General features: G+C 39.1%; 1 protein-coding gene across 4 annotated transcripts in view; it reads left to right on the top strand.

The window, feature by feature from the left end:
• Positions 1-22,969, top strand: part of DIAPH3 (diaphanous related formin 3) — a gene marked incomplete at both ends in the record, with an annotated part of 500,946 nt that overhangs the window by 10,273 nt on the left and 467,704 nt on the right. Inside the window, one exon of one of the 4 annotated variants that reach the window (XM_080719967.1) lies at positions 16,364-16,396. The exons of the other annotated variants lie outside the window; for them this stretch is intronic. Within the exon in view, the coding sequence (XP_080576093.1) occupies positions 16,364-16,396 (33 nt within the window). The remainder of the gene's footprint in view (positions 1-16,363; positions 16,397-22,969) is intronic. 4 annotated transcript variants of the gene reach the window in all.

Here is a 22,969-nt window from a genome sequence, read left to right as displayed (position 1 = left end):
GAATATTAAAAAAATAAGATGGCCTTGAGCCTCCTTGTCCAGCTACCTCAAAACTCCAAGTCTGGAGCCACCTGGCCGGTTTCTCTGTGGTTGAACTAGGCTGTTGCATCATCTTGGAAACCCAGCTATGTGAACTGATGCCATTAGCTACAATTGTTCAGTTCTTACAGGGGGCTGTGCACTATTTTAATCACTTCTTCCTCACATGTTGCCTTGCAGTCGGTACACCCCACCCTTCTTTGCATATGATGGAACTGAGAGAGGATAGGAAACTTCCTTAGACACCATAGCAGGGAACAGGGATTGGTGGATATGAACACAGGCAGTCTGGCTCCAGAGTCCTGAGGGTTTTTTTTTTTTTTTTTTTGTACTAGGGATTGAACCCAGGGGCATTGTACCTCTGAGCTACACTCCCAGCCCTGTTCTATTTTTTATTTTGAAATAGAATTTGGCTATATTGCTGAGAATCTCACTAAGGAGTCTTGGCTTTTAACCAGCATTTTGGTCACCTCCATTTCCATTTTTCTTATAATTTATGTTAAACTTATATCACTGTTTACCCCACCTATGGACCAGATGACTTTCTGTTGTAAATAACTTCTTTTCTTTTTAAATTGGAAAGGTAAGTTCTATGTCTCCCGTGCAATGCTCAAAGTGAATCTGGATAAGCTCTGCTGTAGTCCTCATCTTTCTGTACCTTAGAAATCAAAGGTTCTTTTAACCTTATTAGACTGGCTGGTGTGTGGGGGCAGTGGGTATACTGAGGAGGGCAATTTTTCTATATTTGAGCCTCTGTTTTCAAAGATGTACAAAGCAGGTACAATCTTACCTTTTTTGCTCCAATCTTGTAAATTTAAGAACCCGGCTCTTCATTCTTCTAAACATAGCTGTATATTCTCTTTAGTGTACAAATAGACACGATGACACGTGCTGAGACTTTCTCCTATAGGCAGCTTTATTTTTTGTTTTGTTTTTAATTCTCTTTCAGCTGGGAGACATTGGCCTATAGTCATGTTTAAAGGGACTCCCTGTGGCCCTTGTGGACATTAACTCTGGTACCCTTATTGGTAGGTCTATAGGAGCAAAACAAGTATAGTGATGCTATAAACAGGCACGGCAGAATTATTTTCATATTTTTGTAGGATCTGTAGTCCTTGGTAATATTGCAGTAGGTTTTTGGGATCACTGGGGTATCTTCCCATAGCTGTGGGTGTAAGCTGCTGACTTGTTTACAACTTTTGTTGATTTGTTTTATTATTATTATTATTATTATTATTATTAATTTTTTGGTGGTACTGGGGTTCCTGGAAGCCCTTCTACCTCCGGGCTACACTCCCAGACCTATTTTATACTTTTTTAAAATTTAGATACAGGGTCTCAAGCCAGTGCGGCTGGCTTTGAACCTGTGCTATCCTCCTGTCTCTGCCTCCCAAGCGCGGGGATTACAAGCGTGCGCCACCACGCCCGGCTTGTTGACTTGTTTTATTCGTGTGCTTGAATCGTACAGTAATGAACCTAAAGCTACTGTGCTTTTGAAAGTTCCAGATAAGTATGCTTGGGTTATTGCTAGAGAGTTTTAGCCAAAGTCTTCTTCGGTGGTGTTTGAAGATTGCCAAAGACAGGTAGGCTGTAGTTGCTTGAGCTTACAGTTTGACTTCAGGAATTGGTGTGTTCATTTAGCTAGAAAACTTTTTAGTTTTTTTTTGGCAGTGCTATGGATGACATAGAATGTTATATGTTGATTATGTATGTATGTGAGAATACCAATGCCGACCCCAATATTTTGTATGGGAAAGTGGAAGAGTGGGGGTTGGGGGAAGCCTACCAAGTGCTGCGTGCATGTATGTCAATATTACTATGAACTCCAGTAGGATGTGAGACTATAACACACCAATAAAAATATAAAAATAAAATAAAAAAGTAAAAAAACAAAAAATGTTATATGTTGAACTTTGACTATTTATTTGTTTATTTTTGTGCTACTTGGGATTGGAACCAGGGGCATATATCTCTGAACTATACCCCAGCTCTATTTTATTTTTTGATACTGGAGACTGAACCCAGAGGCATGCTACCTCTGAGCTATATCTCAAACCTTATTTTATTTTTATTTTGAAAGTCTCTGGAGGTTGATGAGTCTCATTTCTTGTTAATGTTTTTGAACCTGTGAGGACCCTTCTATCTCAGCCTCCCAAGTACGGGAACTACAAGCCTGCGCCACCACACCCAGCTAAAATATGTGTTCTTATCAGTGTTAGTCAATTTATAGAAATCACTAGGCCTGCAGCTACATTCCCCTAGGTCCTTCAACTCGTTGATCTGAAGTTTTAGTTTTAAGGTATGGTTTTGTAGTTAGTGTTAATAACCATCCCCTTGGAATTAAGCTCATCTTACTAAGATTTTATTTTCAAATTTCTTTTTCCCATAAGTAACTCAGAAATGGCCACTCTAGGCTTCACAAAAAATGGCTGTCATAAAGGCAGAGACTGAGAGAACGGAAGGGAGGGGACCTGCGTTTTTGAGTCAGAGCCTTTCATGGTTCCATTTCCAGCCTGGCCAATTACCAGAGGTGGCAAGTCACTTCTCTGTCACTCAATTTCCTGATCTCTAAAACAGGGATAATAGCTAACTTAAAGGGTTGCCAGGTATTATTGGTAGTTGTAAGCACTTTGTGGGGAGTTATGATGATAAAGTAGGATGTATCATATGGGTTTTTAGGGACCCACTTAGCAACCTTGAGTTCTGTCTTGGTCAAGGCCCACAGTATAAAAGAACAGATCCCCATGCAATATCTCATTTAAGCCTTGAAAGGAGAATTACAAAGTCGCACAGCTGTAGCTTCAAGAATCAAGCAGGGTAAGTATAGCTGGGCCTCATGAGATACTAGAACAGAGAACTGAAATTTGGCAGTCCCTCTTTTCATAGGCATTTGATCCACTGTTGTATTTCTGCATAATACAGCTTCCACTGCTTATAGTTTCACCCTACCCAATCTGAAGCCTCTCAATTCTAGATATACACGGCTGCCCTTGGCCTGAGCAAGAGCAGATTCTGGCATTTCGTCTCTGAATCTCAGTTCCAGAGTGAGGATTTGCCTGGCTGTGCTCGGGTTTATATTCTGCCTGGAGTTTAGCTGTGCCTGGGGCTGGCTCATAAAGAACAGTGAAGACGGTTGGACCCACTCCCAGCACTCCGGTGTGCTCTGGGAAGGCGTGTGCACGAGGTAGATAACCAACAGGTGTCCCGCTAAACCTAAATGTGTGCGAGTCATTGGAGATTCCTTGATGATGGTCTCTGTACTAGAAAATTCAGCTTAAAATAGTCCGCCTAATTTAGTAGTCTTTAATGCTGGTTGTACATTAGCGTCAGCTGGGAGAGCTTTAGAATTATGCATGGGAAGCCTCTCATCTGGGTATCCTGATGGGTTTTGTCTGGGAGATGAGTCAGGTCCTGTATATTGGGAAAAGAAACACTCTCAGGTGAGTCTCCTTTGAAATCAGATTGAAAACCACCGGATTAAAATGTTCCCGTGTGCTGGATAGGTTTAATGATTTGAGCATAAGGGGAATTTAGCCCTGCAAACAAAACACACACACACATACACACACACACACACACACACACACCTACAAATAGTGATCAGTGACCTCAGGGAACTGTAAACAAAGGGGTTATGAGAGATTGGCCCTACACTTACCAAAAATTTACCTGTGTAACAAACACCTATTCTTTGTGTGTGTGTGTGGTACTGGGGATGGAACCCAGGGGCATTCTACCTCCGAGCTACATCCCCATCCTTATTTTTTATTATTTTTAAACAGGGTCTCACTGAGTTGCAAAGGGCCTCACTAAGTATCCGGAGGAGGCTGTCCTTGAACCGCGATCCCCCTGCCTCAGCCTCCCAAATGCTGGGATTATAAGCATGCACCACAACGCCTGGTTACTTGTTTATCTCACATCTCATTCACCCACCTGGCTGATATCTTTCCAAGCCCCAGCATCATGCCATCTCTGGCTTTGGGAAACTGCCACTGCTCAGGATTCTTAGCTCCCAGATCTAACTTCCAAAGGAATTTGACAAAACATAAGAGGTCCCAGCATCCCAAGAGAGGACCGTCCAATCTAATCGACACCCAGCAAAACAGAGGTGCTGGCAAAGTGACCCTGACAGGAATCACTGTCTTTCATGAGCATAAGCCAGTGGGGACGGCTGGCTGGCATTTATCAACTACAAATAGATTTCAGCAGACCAGAGACTGCTGACAGGGCCCTGGGGGAGAGAAGACTGTTAGGGAAGTGTGAGCAGAATAGTCACCGGTACCAAGGTGAGCCCGTGGTGTCTCAGTGGAAAGGATGGGGAAGCTGATGGAGCCTCCTCACCCCGGAGTAGTACACTGCGTGCCCTGTGTGGCCTCTTGCTATGGCTCCTGTCATGCTCATGTGCAGATAAGAAACCGAGGCTGGGAAGGTTTAAGTGTCTTAGTGCACACAGCTGATGGCTGTCAGGGGAGATGCCAATGCAGGTGGGCAGGTGGATCTGATTGAGAACCCCACGGGCGGCGTTTCCGTGGTGCTGCCTTCAGGACAGGATATAAGGCTCCCAGGAGAAGCCTAGATGATGTGGAGCAGTGAGAGCCTTCCTGAAGCAGGCCGTGTTGGAGGGTGAGTAGAAAGGAGGTCCTGCGACTTATCAGAAGCACCCCGAGGGAGGGGACCTGAGCAGGGCTACACAGTCCAGCCCAGACATGGTGGGGTAAGGTTGAGTTAACCTGGGAGTTACTTAACTACAGAAAGGGGAAGGGGAGTTAGAAAGCTGAGCTAGTCTGAAGGTCAGCAGCCCCAGAAAAGAGAGGGGCTCCTTCATTTCAAGAGCCAGGTGGAGGGCCAGCCGTGTGGCTCGTAAGTAAAGTCCCGGTGGCCAGGCCCGGATGTTCCTCAAGCACTAACAGAATTATCTGAGCTTGCCCCCCCTCCCCCCATTGTTTCCTGGTGTTTAGGGTTTTGGAGCGGGAGTAGGAAGATGTGCCTTGTAAGAAATAGGCTGAGTTTAGGAAAGGGAAATATGAGAGGCTTGTCCTGGTGGCTGACTCCAGGCCGCATCAACAGACAAGCCCGCCGAGCGGCCCAGGAGTAAACGATGACCTGAGAACAGATCTCTCTCCCATCACATAACTTGCGTATCACACCAGTGTAGCTACTAAGTACTGCTCAAGGTGATTATTCAGAAAAGGGTTTTTGTACCTACAAAATACCTGACTACTCACTTAAAAGAATAAAAGCCCATGTCTTTAAAGTAGTCTGGGATTGATCTGCCTTTGGCTTTATGGCTTTATTTTGAACTGTGGGAGCCACGCTTGGCTTCCTTTTGTTCTTTGAACACAAGGGATACTCCATCCTAATGATATTCTGGCTGCTTTTTCAACTTGTTTTCAAGTTTTTTTTTTTTTTTTTGGCTTGGTGGGGTTAAAGTTTTGTTTTGTTTTTTTAGGTACTGGGGATGGAACCCGGGGGCATTCTACCTCTGAGCGGCATCCCCAGCCCTATTTTTTATTCTTTATTTTGAACCAGGATCTCACTGAGTTGCAAAGGGCCTCACTAAGTAGCTGAGGCTGTCTGTGAACCGCGATCCCCTGGTTTCAGCCTCCCAAATGCTGGGATTACAAGTGTGCACCACCACGCCCGGCTGGGGTTTAAGTTGGAGCCTTGCAGGTTCTAGGTGAGTGCTGTACCACTGAGCTCCACCCCCAGCCTGACAGACATAATTAACTTCTTAGCCTACTGGCAGCTCTGCTTAAACATTATGTTCTCAGAGACCTACATCCACCCCAATTCCCCATAATTACAACTGCAACCTGCAAACCTTCTCACCCCAAATCCCAGCCTCCCCCTCATCTACATCCCCCTTTTTTTTTTGAGTGCCCATCAACTTCCAACACTTTATAAGATTTTTCTTGTATTATGTTGCTCCAGTAGAAGCTTCCTCTGAGACATCTTTCAAGAATATAATCATGCTTAAAAAATATTTGTACGAATGAGTATTTTAGGAATCTCTGTAAGATTGGATTCTGTATTTCAAGTTTTACCTGAATCCTGGTTAAAAAATTGATGCTGGTCTTAGATCATTTCTGTGATTATACATTAATTAGTGTGTATTTAAATATCCCCAATTAGGTAGTCAACTTGCCCTTTGAGTCACCACTGAATATTATTATGGCACTATTCCACTGTCTTGCATTTTGGTTATTTGCTTATTTGTAGCTCTTTAGTTCTAAGCTCCTAGAGTTAGAGACTGGGTACTCTTTGTATTTAATAAAATGTCTTGCACATGTTGACAACTTAATTATATTATGTAGTAGGAATATTAGGGTTGAGATGAGGCTAGCGTGAAAAATCCTGTCTTATTTTGGCATCATGTCCTCATTTACATTAAGGGATTATCAAGTGGTAATGAAGGTGGAGCGTGGTATTACCTCAACTTTCTCAAGATGGCATAATATCGTTTACATTTACAATAAAGAAAAATGATAGATTTCTTCTATCTTCACCATTAGTGTCATAAAATAGAAAAATAAAGCTAAGTCAATGCATTATTGTTGCCACAGAAATTGAATTTGTGTCAGAAGGATTTGTGCTTGTGATGTAGTGATTCGTATATTTTTCTTGGAATTAAGTCTCTAGCAGGTGACAACATCAATAATTCACAGAACCTAGGAGCTTTTTGAGATTGGTTAATTTATATATGTGAATTACAAAACATTGTGCTTAATATATTCTGATACTGAAAATAACAAACTCAGCCTATTTAAAATTCTGTGTTCACTGTATTTTTAAGTTCATTTTTACTAATTTTTTTTTGGAAAGGGACTAATCTATATTTTCTGATCATTGTGAAAACTATTATCCATAGCAAAGTTAAAGCTATTCATCTAAGTATGACATGTATATGAATGGAAAAGTACCTGAAATTATGAAAACCTCAAATCCCAGAACCTAGATAAGTAAAATTAACAATGTTCCTGTCTCCTATTATGTATCAGTGAGGTTGGAAGTACATCATAGGGTATTTTTAAGTGTAATATCTTTTCTTACATAATATTGTAAGCATTTTGCCTTGTGGCAGGACTAGTGAAGCAGAGCATTGAGACTAGATCTTGTGCCCAGCTCCCTACTTAACCTCATGTGGTCCTCCTTTTCCACAGCTAATCAGATGAACTTGTTACTGTGAGCTTGGTCAGCAACAGGGCCTTGTGCCATTCCTGTTAGGAACTACACTCGGGCAAATCACTGACAAGAATAACCTGAGGAAAACATCTTGTGTCTAGGTGATTAAGATCAGATGTATATCTTCTGATCTTAATAAACCTGCACCTATGAGAAGGTGCTTGTCCATCTGGGCCTAAACTATCTCCTGTATAAGCCACCCCTAAATCAGCTTTCTGGCAAGATGGTTCTATGGGGTAGAATTACTGCCATCTTATCTGCTGGCTCATCCTTTATAATAAAGCTCCTTCTTTACCCCCACCTTGTTTCATGTGAATAGCAGAGCAAGCCTTTTGCCTAGTAGCACTGTAACTTAATCTTTCCCATGTTTGGGGTAATTTTTAGGTTGATTACAATTCTTGCTGTTTAATGCTGTAATGATACATGTTTGTTATATAAACCTTTGGTTGTATTTCCTGAGTGGATTCTAGATGTAGAATTACTATGTTAGAGTGTGAATATGGAATTTGCTTTTACCAACTTGTTCACTAAAATGGTCTAACCAGATGGGTGCAATGGTGCATGTTTGCAATCCCAGTACTTGGGAGGCTTGGACAGGAGGACCACAAGTTCCAGGACAGCCTTAGCACAGCAAATCCAACCTAGTGATACGCTGTTTCAAAACAAAAGTAAGGCTGAGGGTATAGTTCAGGTATGATTCACCTGGGTTCAGTCCTCAGCACCCTAAAAGTCTAACCAGATTTCCTTATGGCGATGGTAGAATTTACATGAAGAAACATGTCTTGGGCATATATGCAGTAATACTGAGCTGGATGTGGTGATGCATGCTTGTAATCCCAGTACTTGGAAGGCTGAGACAGGAGGGTTGGGTTCATGTATAGCCTCAGCCACTTAGGCCCTCCACAACTTAGACCCTGTTTCAAAATAAAAAAATCAGGCTGGGGGTGTAGCTCGGAGGTAGAATGCCCCTCAGTTCCATCTCTGGTGCCACACACACACAAGATACAAACTTAATGGAATTATTTTACATTTGGCAAATGTTATTTTAAAATATATTTGGCTGTGATAGCATTGAGAAATTGATTTAAGCCCACTAGATCGACACTTGATGGTGGCTGTTAGGTTCCTAATAAAGGACAGGTTCTTGCTTCACTGGCTGGCTAGCTTACTTGTGCCAACCAATGAACGAAAACAAGATTTGCGAAGTCTGGGACTAAATCTTAGAATCTTCAACATTGCATGTAGGCCTCGGGTTTGTATGTTCCTGTGTATATTATTTACTTGCAGACTAAGTTGGGGAGGAACTGTTTTCATATCTTTTCATATTCGCAGTGTCATTTAACACTGCTCTGAGAGCTCTAAATCTATTTTTTGACAGCGTGTACTATCTTCAATAGAAGTTTTGATGCATTGCTTAAATGGGAATATAGAGACCTATGTTCTGTGTCTCTTTTCCCACCAGATCCTATGTTCTTTTGAAGAAAAATCTATAAAGGCTTTTTTTTTTTCTTTCAGTTCTACAGTGACCCTCATGACCATTTGTCCTAGGAATTGTCATTAGCAGACAACTTTGTTACCCATCTATATGTGGTACTCCTTACTTTTTAGGGAGAAAATGGAATTAGCAAGTTTAGGATCATAAGACCGCAAGAGGGCATGATTTTGGCTTGGGAAAGAGCCTTAGTGCCCTTGAGTACCACACCTTAACCAATTACCAGTGGTCCATTGGACAGAAATGTCTTATCAGTCTTATTTTGTCCCAGTGCTATAAAACAGTCATATCTATGGACTTGTAGGCCAGGCAATGTAACTGTCACAAAGTCACATTAATATGTCTAAAGCTGTTTTTTTGACATCAGGTTATTTTTAAGGCTTAACTAGTTTCTATTAATCCTTTAATTATCCTCTTTGGAGTGGATGTCAGCAAATGCTGCTCATGAATGGGATTGATGTGTACACTTAGTAAAGACCATTGCTTGTAGCTGTGAAACAGAAGTACTTTAAGTGTCTTGGTTATCCAGACATTTAAACAGTATCTCAAGTACCAGTATAAAAGTGATATTTGATTTTTTAAAAAATTACTTTACCCTCAGTTTTATATCCACAAAAGTAAGGCCCAAACCTCAGAATTGTATGATTTTTTTTTTTTTTTGTTAGCCCTTTCTCTCAGCCATCTGAGCTTAATGGATGATCTTTTCATGTGTGTAAGTCAAACAAGCAGGACCTTGAGATAATGTAAAAGCTTTATAGTGATAAATTTGAATTTCATGTTAACATTCAGACATCTTACAAAAGATTGCCACTTGATACAGCCTTTACAGTTCTTTGTTTAGTGCTTATTTTCATGTTTGAATAGACATGATTGGACACTACAGTTTTTAGATGAAACTACCAGTGCTTGGATCTGTTCAGACTTTTAATGTTAGCCTGTCCCTAATGGTTTTTTAAAGATCACGTATGTATAAACAAATTACTGTATAGTTTTCTGAAAGCTAAATCTTAACCTTTGACTTTGATATAGAAACAAATTTCTCAGATTGGTTTTCTAGTTGTCTACTCTGTTAGTTAATATCTTCAGCTTGTCATGGCCCCTTGAATTTGCTGTCATTTTCCAAAGGAGAAGCAATAATGAACTTGACCTTATTAGCTTCTTTTCCTTGGACTCCATTATACTTTGCACAGCTACATCTGAGTTTTTATTTTTTCTTGTTAGCTACCCCTTCATTCTAACTTATTTCTCAGATGGTTTGTGTGTGTGTGTGTGTGTGTGTGTGTGTGTGTGTGTGTGTGTGAAGTAGATTAAGCCTTTAGAAAATTGACTGAATCCTTTTATTTTTTTGTGGTATTGGGGATGGAACCCGGGGGCGTTCTACCTTCAAGCTCCACCCCCAGTCATATTATTCTTTATTTTGAAGCAGGGTCTCACTAGTAATTGAGGCTGTCTGCGAACTGTGATCCTCCTGTCTCAGCCTCCTGAATGCTGGTATTGTATGCGTGTGCCACCACGCCTGGCTCTGAATCCCTTTTAATAGTTATAATGAGATTAAGAATCAAAAAACATTGACAGATTCTTGTTACCTTTTTTTTTTACACAAGAGTGACCACTTTTTTTTCTTCTGAAAATTGAATACAACTCTAACAGTATCCAGTTTTAGTCCTTTAAAGGTATAAAATAGTTTTTTGGATATTTACAATTTCTAGATTTCATAACATGTAGCTTTCACTTATTTTTGTTTTTCCTACTTTGCTTTCTATACTTTCTGTATGGTTTTTAGATCATAAATCTTACATGGGCACTAGTCTCATTTTTCTTAAAGTTGTCTTTTTCCAGCTTCTTTCTGAAGCAACTCATATTGGTCTTTGGGAGATTTCATTTTTGTAAATAGATGTTTGTATTTATTATATATATATATATATTTTTTTTTGTGGGTCTGGGGATGGAACCCAGAGGCATTTGACCTCCAAGCTACACCTCCTGCCCTGTTTTTTATTCTTTATTTTGAAACAGGGTCTCACTAAGTTGTGGAGAACCTCACTAAGTAGCTGAGGCTGTTCGCTAACCACGATCCTCTGGTCTCAGCCTCCCAGATGCTGGGATTACAAGTGTGCGCCACCATGCCTGGCTCTATTATACTGTTCTAAGTAGGTCTTCAGCGGTATATTTGATTTCCTTGGCTTTTTTTTTTTTTTTTAGCATTAGACCACTTGGCATACTATTGTTGGAACTTGACTACATTCTCTTGGCATACAGCTTGAAATGATTCCTTACAGGAGCAGTAAGAGTGCTTGGGATGATTACTTCTGATGGTAGAAGAGACTTAACCAATTACAGTGAGCAGAAAACCTGTGCAGGCAGAAAGGCACACATACAGTAGGCAGGTGGAGGAAAGGGAGGGAGCCCTTCCAGGCCATTCTCCAGTGGTGGTTTTTTTTCCTCTTCCCAATTAGAGAATGCCATGGTTTGGGGATTGATTGTTGTAATGGCCTCTGGGATGACATGGACTGTAAATGCCTTAGAAACTTTACAGTCTTGCTTAGGACCACACCCACTCTGAAAGACCATTGTGCATACTCTTATTTCAAAGACTGAAATAGTATTGATAAATTCTATAGCCTAGGATTAGACTAACACATAATTCAATATTTCTTCCTTATTCTATGTCAGAGTTGGCAATTACAATTCAATCAGGTCAATTTGGAACCCACTAGTATTGATAACAGTGGTCATTGACTTGTCTCTGTACTTCTCTTTGGCATAGACAGTAAGTTCTTCCAGTCAGTTTTTCTCTGATGGTATCAGAAGGAATATCTTTAATGAAAGATAATTTAGTGACTTAGGCTGAACTATTTTTTTAACATATTGATGCATTTTAATTATACAAGGTAGACTTCCGGGAAGATGGCGACCGAGAAAAGCGGGGCTTAAGAGTCCCGTTAACAACCAATCTCCATTACCACAAAAAGAGCGCCTTTCATAGCCAGAAAACAACATCACCAGAAAAACAAAAAAAACCACCAGGCTCCAGAGAGAAAGCGGACTGAGAACAGAGCTCAGGGCCACAGAGGAGACACACGCGCCCGAGGACGCGGCAGCAGCGTCATACTGCCGGCGGCAGCGGCGAACTCAACGGACGGCTACAGCAAGCCAGGAGAGCCGCTGCGGAACAGCCAGGCGGGATCTTTCGGCGCAGACAGCATTTAAAGCTCCCAGTGGCTGAGCTCAGCACACGCTGCAGGGATTCAGAGTGGAAATCAAAACCAGAGAAGAAAAAATACGCCAGCTTCATGGCCGAGGGCGTGGCAGAGGCGCCATATTGCCACCGGCGGCGGCAGCAGCAGTGAATTCACCGAGTCCAGTACAGCTACATCTGCGTACTCAAGAACAGTGAGTCAAATTGCGGGCCACAGAGGAGAAATCGCAGTATTGGGCCTCCTGGGACTTGACCCAGTGAGGGAGTGGTGGTGGCAGAGATATCACACCATAGGAGAACGTGCAACCTGGCACCCCCCACAGTCTAAAGCAGCCTCTATCGACTCTCTGGGTCGGAGACTCTGTGATACAACCCAGTAAAGGATTGGTTAGTGGTTGCAGTGGGGTCTGAGATAATACAGACTCGAGATCCAGAGCACCTTAAGTGAAGCCATAGTGACCCAAGGGAAGAACCCAGAGAAGGCACAAACCTCCGAAATCATGGGAAAGAGGAATAACACTGGAGTAATGAATGTGCACAACCCCACAACATCAGAACCTGATAAAACAGAAAATCAGAGATTTCTAGAAGATCAAATCAGGAAAGTAACTGTAGAAATAATAGAGGTGCTTCGAAAAGAACTCAGAGAGAGCCAAAAAGAGATAAAGGATGCAATTAATGAAGTAAAGGCCTCAATTCAAAGCACAAACAACCGATTAGACCACATGGGGAACAGAATCTCGCTCTTAGAAGATGAGCAATCCAAAAATGAATGCATAGTTTCTAATCTAGAAAAAAATATCCAACAGCAGGAATCTGACATTGAAGAAATATGGGCCCATCTTAAGAGAGCTAACCTAGGAATAATTGGAATAGAGGAGGGAAAAGAAAGTGATACCAAAGGGATCAACAATCTCTTCAAGGAAGTAATAGCAGAAAATTTTCCAAATATAGAGCAAGAGGTTGATACACAGATCCAGGAAACTTATAGAACTCCCTTTAGACAGGATCGGAGAAGAGGATCCCCACGCCATATAATTATCAAAATGACCAATGTGGAAGCCAAGCAGAGAATCTTAAAGGCAACAAAAACAAAGGGCCAACTGACATTCAGAGGCAAACCAATTAGAATCACTCCAGACTTCCCAAACCAAGTCATGAGAGCCAGAAGGGCTTGGAGTAACATATTCCAAACTCTGAAAGAAAACAACTTCCAGCCAAAAATTTCCTATCCAGCAAAACTTTCTATCAAATTAGATGGAGAAATAAGAAGCTTCCATGACAAACAGAAACTGAAGGAATTTATGTCTTCAAAACCAGCGCTAGAGAAAATACTCAAAGAGATTAACTACAAAGAAGAAATAGGTAACACTCACCAGAACCAGAGAAACAAGAGTTTCCATCCAACAGACAACTAAGATTGGTTATCTGTGGAGATTCATTATTTATGTTAGTCTTTTACCTATCTCTAAGTTGTATTGTTTGCCTTTATTGTTGTTAATTTTTAGGATTTCTAGTTGGAATATTAATATACCTTCAGATATAGCATTTGGAAATATTTTATCCAATTCTATTAGTAACTTTTAACTCTGTTTACATTGTCTTTGGATATACAATATTTTCTTTTATTTTTTAGGGAGTTTGTATATTCTTCTGTTGCCTGTGCCATTGAAATCATATCCAAGAAATCACTGCCAATTTCAATGTTGTGAGGTTTTATGACCCAGATTTTCTCCTAAAAGTTTATAGTCTTAAGATTTATATTTAGGTCTTTTATCTATTTTGAGTTAATACTTGTATATGGGATTAGGTAAAGGTCCAATTTTATTCTTTTCCATGTAATTATTATTTTTCAACAATATTTAGTTAAAAGATTATTATTTCCACCACCAAATGTTCGTGGAAACCTTGTCAAAAATAACTTGACAATATAGGGAAGAATTTAGCTCTAGGCTTGTATTTAACTCCAATGGTCTATATATCTGCCTTTAGAATAGTACTACGCTGTTTCAATTATTGTAGCTGTATATGGTTTGAAATCAGAAAATATATATCTGCTAGCTTTGTTCTTTTTCAAGATCGTTTTGGGTATCTAGAATTCATATTCCATATTAGGATAGATTTTTTTCTGAAAAATAAATATATAAATATATGATAGTTTCACCTAAAAAAAAACAGAAAAAAATATTCTCTGGTAAGAAAGAAAGCAAAAAGAAATATTGAAATGCTATCTTTAAATCATCAAACGCTTGGTATCAGACAAATGAAACTGTTATGTGAGATTATCATTCTTAATTTTGGATAAATTGTTATAATACTAGATGTCAACCACTAAGCCAAGCATGGGAAGGAGGGATGGGGAGAGAATGGGGTGGGGATTGGGTGGGGGCTGACTGGGCGATGTGTGCATGTATGTCTACAAAAGTTTGTATCCCACTATGATGTATGAATACAGTGCACCAATAAAATAAAATAAAAAAAATAATTATACAAGGTAATAAAATGCACACATCACATGGTATCTCACTCCATTTTGTTTCTCTCTCCCCATACATATTAGTGAGACTGGCGATTTCTTCATATATAGATATAGAATTAGTTGACTGATTTTCTTCCTTATACCTGCTTCTTCCCCCCCTTCCTTACTTCCCTCATCAAATACCTTCGACTATTTTACTGTTCTAATTTATCTGAAATCCGTTTGGCTTTTCTCTCTAGGCTCTATGTATAGAAAAAAAAAACACACCTTTGACTTTCTGAAACTGGCTGAACTCACTCAGCATAAAATATTCTACCTATTTTTTCTACGGATGATATCTTTATGGCTGAATAAAATTCCCTTGTGTGTATGACATGTTTTCTTCATCTGTTGGTGGACACCTAAGTTTGTTCCTTAATTTGGCTATTGTGAATTGTGCTGCAATGATCATAGATGTGTGTATCACTATGGTATTCTGACTTTTTAATTTTTTGGGAAAGGTACTGAGGTGTATTATAGTTGGGTTATACGGTGGTTCCTACTCCTTGGAGGAATCTTCAAAATGATTTCTACAGTGGTTGTACTAACTTGTAATCTGGCCAGTGGTGTACTAGACTTCCTATTTCTCCACCGTTTTGCCAGCAGTTATTGTCTGTATTCTTGAAGATTGTCATTCTAACTAGAGTTAGATGGAATCTCTAGTTTTATATTTCTGATTGCTAATGATATTGAATTTTTTTCAAATACTGGCCTTTTGCATTTCTTCTGAGAAGTGTTTATTCAGTTCAATTGCCCATTTTAAGCCAGAAACTTGAATTACTAGAAGAAAACAAGAGTTAACTCACCAATGTCTAGGCACTGGTTGAGACTTCGTCAATAAAACCTCAAAAACTTGAGAAATAAAACCTAGACTCGACACTTGGATGGAATTGAACTAGAAAGCTTCTGCATAGCAAAACGAGTCTGGAGAGGGCCTAGAGGATGGGAGAAAATTTTTGCCTGCTATTCTTTTGGTAGAGGACTGAATACCTAGAATATATAGAGAACTCAAAAATACCAACTACTAATTGAATCATCTTTGAGGTGGAATCATGAGCATGGAAATGTACTTCAGTATTCAAAATGAGTCTATTCTAGTAAATGTTAAATTTAAATATGTGCAACTTTGTTAAATTGTGAACTTACGTCCTTTTGTAAATTTAGTAGACCTCATTTTGTACTTAAAAAATGACCTTCTTTTTGAAAGATATAATCTAACAAATGAAAGAGAATTGGCAATTAATTCCAGGTACTTGAATACAAATTTTTGCCCTATTCCTGGGTTTATAAAACAGATTTTTTAAAACATCTTTTATTTTGAACTGTTCTTTGCAGGAAACTTAACTTATTCACTTCTTACAGTGGCCTTCTGTTTAACAAGAAAATAGGCAAAAGGGTTCTCAAGCAAAGAAATTGAAAATTGTCTGCCGTCACCAGTGGTGATAAATCAAATTGATGTTAGAGATGCAAATAGTCATTCCAAGCCATTCTTCTCTGTTACTAGAATTGTTTAAGTTAATTAAGCCAGTAAAGTACTTCATTATCTATTATAGTGAATACTAATTGTGAATTTAAAGTTTTACTGTTTTAGAATATGAAATTTTCTGAAACTCATACTTAAATCCGTTCTGTTCTAGGTCTGTGTATTAATGGTAATGTTTGTTGATTGAGGATATATTTATTATACCATAGTGAAGTTTCTAGTTTGTGAGATTCTTAAAACCAAGAAATCATAGTAAATGTTTGAAACTACTGCATTCAGCGTAACTTTTGTCCATCTTTTTGAGGGAGATTAAAGCAATATATAACACATTTTTATTAGACTGTCAGGAATTTAATTACCTTCAAGTTAGCATAGTAGAATTTAGAATATAATCTATTAAGTAAAATAAAAGCTGTTATAAATTACTGATTGATTTTTTTTCATTTGCAGCATTTAAATATTAGGACACTGACGGATGATATGGTAAGGTTATCCTTCATATTTCTTTTGTTATGAATTTAAACTAACCATGTAATGTCAATGGTGTGCTCTGCTAACATCTTCAGAATTGCTAAAAGCCACATATATTGGCAATGTACCATTCCATTCTAAAATAGTCAACTCTTAAAATGCATCAAATTGTTGCTTTTAAGTTGTAACATGGAATAGTCAATATGTTGATTTAAAAATTTGTTTAATTACAAATTGTTAGTCAACTTTGAATCATTCTAATCAAGTCTCATTCTTTGGGGATGAATTGCACATTTCAAGAAGGAGGTATGAAGAAATAGCTAAAGGCATGTTGACTTTTCAGAAACGTGTAGTTGCTAATTAAAGTAAACCAGACTAAAAGAGCATGCATATATTTTAGAAATTTTGAGAACCAGGCATCCCTTACTGGATGTTTTTCATGTTGATAATGAGGTTTTTCATAAGTGACTAATACCTTTAGTAATGGTGTAAGCACCGTTTCAGATACTTGTAAATATAAACACTAGAATATTCAAGTGGATAATGGTAAAGGAACAATAAGAACAATGAAGCCCAAATAATAACATCATAAGTATGTGAACATGATATAGAGGAAAACACGGTGCTCCCCATTGATCAGGTTTAAAATCAACATCACTATCTGTCCGGCACAAAACAGAATGCATAGACCTTAGCAACCATGCCAAATGTTTAGGACCTCTGAGAGCCAGAGTGTTGTCTTTGGCACCTGGGTAAGGTGTGCATGTAAAGATAAATGAAACAGTGACTTTGACATGATTTAAAATGAGAAATGTTGGTATGTTTTCCTCTAAAATCTGAGCACAGGATAGTTATGTTAAAACTTTTGGGATAATATTTGTTAATATACAGTCATGTTTCATTTAACAATGGAAATATGTTAAATGAATTGTGGGTCATTGTTTTACAATGTACAGTGTACCTAACACAGCTAGATGGTATAGCATACTGCACATCTACGCTGTGTGGTATATCATTGTATATGTAGTCCATTGCTGACCAAGATATGGTACGTGATTTTACTAGTATTTAAACGATACAGAACACCTTCATAAATTCTAACACTTACCTCATAAGGCAAATGTCTTTATTTTGCAGCTGAGGACACTGAGGTTGGGATAGGTTAAATAGCTTACTTAAGTATGTTCAGCTAGCATGTGGTGTAGCTTTGGCTCGAATCTTAATTCATGTGGCTCTAAGTCCTGTATTCTTTACTGACTGCCTCAAATGGTTTCTTTTTTTTTTTTTTTTTTTTTTTTTTTTTTTTTTTTTTTTTTTTTTTTTTTATTTTTTAATTTTATTTTATTGGTGCACTGTATTCATACATCATAGTGGGATACAAACTTTTGTAGACATACATGCACACATTGCCCAGTCAGCCCCCACCCGATCCCCACCCCATTCTCTCCCCATCCCTCCCTCCCATGCTTGGCTTAGTGGTTGACATCTAGTATTATAGTAATTTATCCAAAATTAAAAATGATAATCTCACATAACAGTTTCATTTGTCTGATGCCAAGCTTTTGATGATTTAAAGATAACATTTCAATATTTCTTTTTGCTTTCTTTCTTACCAGAGCATATTTTTTTTCTGTTTTTTTGGTGAAACTATCATATATTTATATATTTATTTTTCAGAAAAAAATCTATCCTGATATGGAATATGAATTCTAGATACCCAAAACGATCTTGAAGAAGAACAAAGCTAGCAGATGTATATTTTCTGATTTCAAACCATATAAAGCTACAATAATTGAAACAGTGTAATACTGTTCTAAAGGCAGATATATAAACCATTGGAGTTAAATACAATCCTAGAGCTAAATTCTTCCCTATATTGTCAAGTTATTTTTGACAAGGTTTCCACGAACATTTGGTGGTGGAAATAATATTCTTTTAACTAAATATTGTTGAAAAATAATAATTACATGAAAAAGAATAAAATTGGACCCTTACCTAATCCCACATACAAGTATTAACTCAAAATAGATAAAAGACCTAAATATAAATCTTAAGACTATAAACTTTTAGAAGAAAATCTGGGTCATAAAACCTCACAACATTGAAATTGGCAGTGATTTCTTGGATATGATTTCAATGGCACAGGCAACAGAAGAATATACAAACTCCCTAAAAAATAAAAAAAATATTGTATATCCAAAGACAATGTAAACAGAGTTAAAAGTTACTAATAGAATTGGATAAAATATTTTCAAATGCTATATCTGAAGATATATTAATATCCCAACTAGAAATCCTAAAAATTAACAACAATAAAGGCAAACAATACAATTTAGAGATAGGTAAAAGACTAACATAAATAATGAATCTCCACAGATAACCAATCTTAGTTGTCTGTTGGATGGAAAATCTTGTTTCTCTGGTTCTGGTGAGTGTTACCTATTTCTTCTTTGTAGTTAATCTCTTTGAGTATTTTCTCTAGCGCTGGTTTTGAAGACATAAATTCCTTCAGTTTCTGTTTGTCATGGAAGCTTATTTCTCCATCTAATTTGATAGAAAGTTTTGCTGGATAGGAAATTTTTGGCTGGAAGTTGTTTTCTTTCAGAGTTTGGAATATGTTACTCCAAGCCCTTCTGGCTCTCATGACTTGGTTTGGGAAGTCTGGAGTGATTCTAATTGGTTTGCCTCTGAATGTCACTTGGCCCTTTGTTTTTGTTGCCTTTAAGATTCTCTGCTTGGCTTCCACATTGGTCATTTTGACAATTATGTGGCGTGGGGATCCTCTTCTCTGATCCTGTCTAAAGGGAGTTCTATAAGTTTCCTGGACCTGTGTATCAACCTCTTGCTCTATGTTTGGAAAATTTTCTGCTATTACTTCCTTGAAGAGATTGTTGATCCCTTTGGTTTCACTTTCTTTTCCCTCCTCTATTCCAATTATTCTTAGGTTAGCTCTCTTAAGATGGGCCCATATTTCTTCAATGTCAGATTCCTGCTGTTGGATATTTTTTTCTAGATTAGAAACTATGCGTTCATTTTTGGATTGCTCATCTTCTAAGAGCAAGATTCTGTTCTCCATGTGGTCTAATCGGTTGTTTGTGCTTTGAATTGAGGCCTTTACTTCATTAATTGCATCCTTTATCTCTTTTTGGCTCTCTCTGAGTTCTTTTCGAAGCACCTCTATTATTTCTACAGTTATTTTCCTGATTTGATCTTCTAGAAATCTCTGATTTTCTGTTTTATCAGGTTCTGATGTTGTGGGGTTGTGGGCGGCATTCATTGCTCCAGTATTATTCCTCTTTCCCATGATTTCGGATGTTTGTGCCTTCTCTGGGTTCTTCCCATGGGTCAATATGACTTCACTTAAGGTGTTCTGGATCTCGAGTCAGTAGTATCTCAGACCCCACTACTCCTTTACTGGGTTTTATCACAGAGTCTCCGACCCAGGGAGTCAATAGAGGCTGCTTTAAACTATGGGGGGTGCCAGGTTGCACGTTCTCCTATGGTGTGATATCTCTGCCACCACCACTCCCTCACTGGGTACAGTGAGGTAGCTCACTGTACCTCAGTGAGGTACAGTACTGGGATTTCTCCTCTGTGGTCCGCAATTTGACTCACTGTTCTTGAGTACGCAGATGTAGCTGTACTGGATTCGGCGAATTCACTGCTGCTGCCGCCGCCGGTGACAATATGGCGCCGCGGCCACGCCCTTGGCCATGAGGCTGGTGTATTTTTTCTTCTCTGGTTTTGATTTCCACTCTGAATCCCTGCAGCGTGTGCTGAGCTCAGCACTGGGAGCTTTAAATCCTCTCTGCGCCGAAAGGTCCCACCTGGCTGTTCCGCAGCGGCTCACCTCAGCTTGCTGTAGCCGTCCGATGAGTTCGCCGCTGCCGCCAGCAGTATGGCGCTGCTGCCGCGTCCTCGGGCGCGTGTGTCTCCTCTGTGGCCCTGAGCTCTGTTCTCAGTCCGCATTCTCTCTGGAGCCTGGTGGTTTTTTTTTTTTTTCTGGTGATGGTGTTTTCTGGCTATGAAAGGCGCTTGTTTTGTGGTAATGGAGATTGGTTGTTAGCAGGGCTCTTAAGCCCCGCTTTTCTCGGTCGCCATTTTCCCGGAAGTTCCCTCAAATGGTTTCTTAAGGCTGATAATAAAGCCAGTTGCAATTTTTTTTAACTTTTGTGAAAATATACAGTGGTATAACAGTTTTATTGAGGTGTGATTTGTGTAGCATCCAACTCACTAAAAGTCTATAGTGGTATAAAATATATTCACAAGACTTGTCCAATCCCAGTATGGTCAATTATAGAAAATTTCATTACCGCTGGGCGTGGTGGTGCACGCTTGTAATCCCCGCGCTTGGGAGGCGGAGACAGGAAGATTGCGCAGGTTCGAAGCCAGCCGTGCTGGCGTAAGAGACCCTGTTTCAAAAATATAAAATAGGTCTGGGAGTGTAGCCCAGAGGTAGAAGGGTTTCCAGGAACCCCAGTACCACCACCACAAAAAAAAAAAAAAAAATCCATTACCTTTAAAAGAAAATTTATACCTATAATAGTTCCTTGCCTTTGTAACTCAGCTCACTCAGTCTACTTCCTTTTTATTTGCCTATTTCGGGAATTTTGCATAAACAGAATCATAGTACATGGTCTTTTGTGACTTCATTTACTGTTAAATTTTCAAGGTTCATCTACAGTGTTGAATGTACTTCATTCCTTTTTCTATTCTAGTATTACATATATAGTATCTTACATATTTTTGAGGTTTATTCATATTTTGGCATTTTTCTTTCATTCAGACTTGTGATTGTCCTTGAACAGTATGAACCCCAGTATTTAAGTCCTAGACGTAGAGTCATGAAGTGGCTTCAGTAGGCCATTTGAGGAATCCTCTTTGCCTATCTTAATAACTGACTTTTTTAATGAAGACTAATTCTTTCCCATTCTGTTGCTTTCCTTACCTCTACCATCACTTTTACACATACCATCAGTGATAACAATACTTTTGATACCTAGTGCATAATTTTAAATACTTTATTGTTTATCTGTCTTCACTAGTTAAAATTACTTGAAGGCAGAGCTGATGTGTTAATACATCAGTACCTAGCTTGCTGTCTGGTATGTAGTAAGCGTGCTGTGTTGCTGAGAGCCTTCCACCCACCTTTCTGCCCATCTATCAGGTTTAGTGACTGCTACTTGTCACTGTTTTCATTTTAAATGTATGCGTGACCTTCTATCCTGGATTTTTTTTGCTGACCAGCACATGGGCTTGCTGACTGAACTGTCTCTTACTGCTGTTCTTCTGATCACATTCTTTAGCTTGTCTCCTGAGTAGGCGGGGGATTTAGTCCAGAGAAGAATCCAGCAGGTAGCTTAGTCCAGGCAGCAGGGTCCACTGTCAGAGGTAATCCCAGCTGTTGTGAACAGGAGATGGCGAAGAGTAGATTCTTCCTGATCATGGTGGACTGACGCAGTATGGAAAGAACATTGGGTTTAGTCAGAAGAGCCTTGTTGAAAGACAGAATTGAACTGCTACTTAGTTCTATGATGGACAATTACTTGTTTGATTGCTCATATGTGAAGCAGGACTAACCAAACCTCTCCCTTCCTCCTGGGATTTCGATGAGCCTCATCCAAGATGAAGTATGTTGAACTGTGCCTTCAGTGCTCTCTATATGTTCTCCATTTTACAAGTACTTCCTGGTGCATGGATAGAGGGCTGTTGTAACACATTTGCAGCTGAGCTTTGCATGGATCGGTGCAGAGTTGTGAGAAGAAAAGGGTAGCTGGATATTTCGAGGGCCCTTTATACTATTTCTGGTTTGTCAGAGCTCAGGGAAGCATTTGCCAATGATGCTTTGATAGACACTGGCAATGTGTCTTCTAACTAAGTTTGCCACCCTCATAACACATATGTGCCATGTACACTTTTAACTTAGAATTTTTTTTAATGCGAATAGCCATTTGGGAGCAGAACTTGAGACAAGGCATAAGAATAGAGTTCTGCTGTAGTCATAGGTTTGAAGAACAGTACTTTAGAAATATTAAATAGAAACATGGGAAGCATTGATGTTAACCCATCTCCTTAACTTGCCTTGGTAAAGGTCTTCAGAAGTGCTTCTTGTCCCAGGGCTATTTCATAGGACAGTATTGTTACAGGAATGAATTTCATAGGACAGTATTGTTACAGGAATGAACGTGAACTACAGTGTTGGGATCCCTGCGCAGTGTTTATAGACTTGAAGCAGTGAGCATTTCCTATGTATAAGGTGCAGTTCCAGGTGCTAAGATACAGGTGAAAACATTGTTTAGTCAGTAACCACCCATTGTTTATAACGGGATTGAGAAGATGGTTTTTCTTAGAGGCAAAAGGGTTGGGAGGAGGAAGAGAAAAGAGAGAAGTTTGAAGAGGTAGGTTGGAAAGGAAACTGCTTGTGGAGTTAACAATGATGAATTATCCATCAAAGCTTCCACTGGGTGTTTTGGAGTTCAGGAGTTGTTTTTGACTTGTTCTCTTCTCCCTTTTCCCTCATGACCATTTGTCCACAGCACAACATTCCTACTGATCTTCATTTCTTTTATCTCATTGTAGTCAGCA

This window comes from Muscardinus avellanarius (genome assembly GCF_963383645.1).
Source record: "Muscardinus avellanarius genome assembly, chromosome: 2".
Taxonomy (NCBI): Eukaryota; Metazoa; Chordata; class Mammalia; order Rodentia; family Gliridae; genus Muscardinus; species Muscardinus avellanarius.
Note: the sequence above shows the minus strand (reverse complement) of the source record. Positions and strands in the feature narration are given on the sequence as shown.